Source organism: Protobothrops mucrosquamatus, unplaced genomic scaffold (genome assembly GCF_001527695.2).
Source record: "Protobothrops mucrosquamatus isolate PMUCROS unplaced genomic scaffold, P.Mucros_1.0 scaffold_215, whole genome shotgun sequence".
NCBI classification, from domain to species: Eukaryota; Metazoa; Chordata; class Lepidosauria; order Squamata; family Viperidae; genus Protobothrops; species Protobothrops mucrosquamatus.
This window is the reverse complement of record NW_015386291.1, coordinates 119,188-122,077: the sequence shown is the minus strand read 5'-3', so window position 1 is coordinate 122,077 and position 2,890 is coordinate 119,188. Positions and strand designations below refer to the sequence as shown.

General features: G+C 40.9%; 1 protein-coding gene across 1 annotated transcript in view; it reads right to left on the bottom strand.

Moving 5' to 3' along the window:
* GTF2F1 (general transcription factor IIF subunit 1) overlaps positions 1-2,890 on the bottom strand; it is a 19,504-nt gene that overhangs the window by 10,046 nt on the left and 6,568 nt on the right. The window contains exon 3 of the mRNA XM_029286472.1: positions 1,013-1,085. Coding sequence (XP_029142305.1) covers positions 1,013-1,085 — 73 coding nt within the window. The remainder of the gene's footprint in view (positions 1-1,012; positions 1,086-2,890) is intronic.

Here is a 2,890-nt window from a genome sequence, read left to right as displayed (position 1 = left end):
ATCTTACGTCAATTCAGCTTCAATCAGATAATTCTGAAAATGATGAATAGTATTTTACTGAAGGAACATGTATGTACAACAGGAATCTCCATAGCTATGAAGGCCAAGGACCTATCCTAATGAGATGTTTGCTAATGAATCTAACATGTTTTTGCCTGATGCTCCAATTTAAGACTTATATGTCTTCCAAATATCTTCTTTCACCCCCATCACAATCTGTAATCTTGATTACAGCAAAGATTCCTAAACGCACACACAACAACTGCATAATGTAGCAGCACCAGACAGGCCTCTGTCATTCTTCCACAGTAGACGTGCCAAACTCAGAAAATAATATATGCAAATAAGACTTGTTTTGTTTTGTTTTGGTTTAGTCAGTGCAAGATTTTCAGAAGTGGTTTTCCTGTGCCTTCTTCCTAGGGTTAAAAGATCACCCAGTTTGCTTTGTGCCCTAGGCAGAATCACAACTCTCTCTCTCTTCTGGTTTCTAGCAAGATGTCTTAACCCAGTGCTTCCCAAACTTTTTCTTCCATTACCCAAATCGGTGTATTGGAAAGTTCTTTTACCTCTTATCAGAGAGTCCTTATTTAAATGTCTCTGATGTGATTACATGTCATTACCCAAAGAAAAACCATTTTTACCTAATTTTGGGTCATTTGCCCAGGTTTGGGAAGCACTGCCTTAACCACTACACCAAACTGGCTCTCAAGATCAAATAACAAATTGTCAAGCAATCTATTACTTGCAAGAATTAAATATATAAAGCCCTCAACTTGTCATTTACAATCATTAAAATAATCACAAGAGGGGAGAGCCACTAACTGAAAGAGCGCCTTCTCTAGTACAGAGTCTGATCTTTTCAACCAGCGAAGTTTCTGAGGCTGCAAGCCATGTAGAAGGAAGCATGACGTAACACCGGTAAAGACAGGTAATCATGACCAAAATCTTAATGCTGGATTTGTAGCATGCAAGATACAGTTTCTTACTGTAAAAACTTCAGGCAGGATCCTACCTGGTGCCAGGTGGCAAAGTTGACCTTGTCGGCAGCATTGAATGCCATAATATTGTATTTCTTGGAGGTGCTTCTGTGGAAACAGAAGAGGAAAATGAATGATAGATTTAAGATTGGCAGCATCCAAATGCAACTCCTTCATTCAGCCACATGAGCTCACTTGGTGACTTTGGGTCAATAATGATCTCTTAGCCCAGCCCATCTAACACAATTGTTATGGGGACAGAACCGTAGAAGGAAATGCTACATAATTTTCTCTGACCTCTTGAAGGAAATAAACTAAAAAAAACCCTAATAGCAGATCTTTCAGTTTAGACACAGAGTACAGAATTGATGAGTTTCCTCCAACAAGCTATAGGGGTAAATAATGGGCTAAGATTTAAATCAATAGACAATAAGACTATCAAGAGCTATGGTTAGTTTTTATAGTTATATATTATCTCTGATAATCTATGGGAGATCTCTCGCTCTTGCATTTATGTCTTGGTTATGGGCTTCCCAAAGGCATCCAGCCTATCATTCAGAGCAAATAAGGATTAATCTTTGGTCTTATCCAACCCAACACTTCTTAGCAGCCCAATTGTAACATATAAAAGCCACTGGATCTGGCCTTTGCAAGGCGTTCACCACATGTAAGATACTTATCTATGTTCTACTTCTCTAAAAAGCTGCTTTGGGCAGAGATTTGTCTGGTGGTCTTTGTACTGAGCAGATCATGGTTGATCTCCCAGAAGCTAAGCAGAACTGGTCCTGATTAGTATTTGAAAATTATGTATCTTTTGCCTAGAGGGGAGAGTCAAAACACAATCCAGAAGCCAGCAGCAAACTATGTCTAACACTGCCAAGTAAACTGCATGATCTCAGTTGCTCCTGTCTCAGCTATGGCCTTGGTCCTCCTTGCAGGAGCTGGCTGACTGGCCCCTTCCTGTATTATTTGCAGTAGAGGCACACTACACCCTATTTTCACTGTACAGAATCCTCTGGCCAGCCACAGGTGCAGGACAGAGCAGGACAGCTAGGACAGAGTGATTCTGGTTTGCATCTACTCTACATCAGAAGGGGAAGATATGTGAAGTAAATAACTTTCCTACCAGCCATGGTTCCAGACTACGGTTAAGACTTAGCACTTGTACTTGAGTCTGGAGGGGTTTTAGTATGTCAAATAAATGTGTCACAGGACATCTTATAGTGAGGGAGAGCCTTATCCAGTCATAATGATCAGCAGATTGCTGAGGACATATTGTTCCTGCATGCCATGTATTGAAGATACAGACTTTTTAGTATAGGTGCACCTCACACAATTGAGTGCAAAATTTCTGTTGGTAAACGAGACAGTTAAGTGAGTTTTGCCCCATTTTACTTTTCTTGACACAGCTGTTAAGTGAATCACTGCAGTTGTTAACGGGATCTGGCTTTCTCATTGACTTTGCTTGCCACAAAAGATGATCACATGACCCTAGGATACTGCAGTCATCATGAGTCAGTTGGCAAGCATCTGCATTTTGGTCATATAACCATGAGGTTGCTTCAACAATTGTAAGTGTGAAAAAACGGTCATATGTTACTTTTTTCAGTACCACTATAACTTCGAAAGGTTACTAAATAAACTGTTGTAAGTTGAGGACTACTTATATCTAAAGCACCAGAGGGCAAAACAAGAAACAATGGTTGAAAACTGAGTGTAGCGCTACCTCTTTAGAGGCCGCCAATGCCCAGGCCCTCCCAGCCACAACCCCCCTTGTCCAGCCTTGCGGTAATGTTCTTTAGAGATCGGTGAGATGTCCTACAACCGGAACTCATGCAGCATTGATGGGTGGCAGGCTCTTCTTGTTGAAGCAGGACTTTCAGGCACGAACTTAATCGGTCACAATGGTTGAT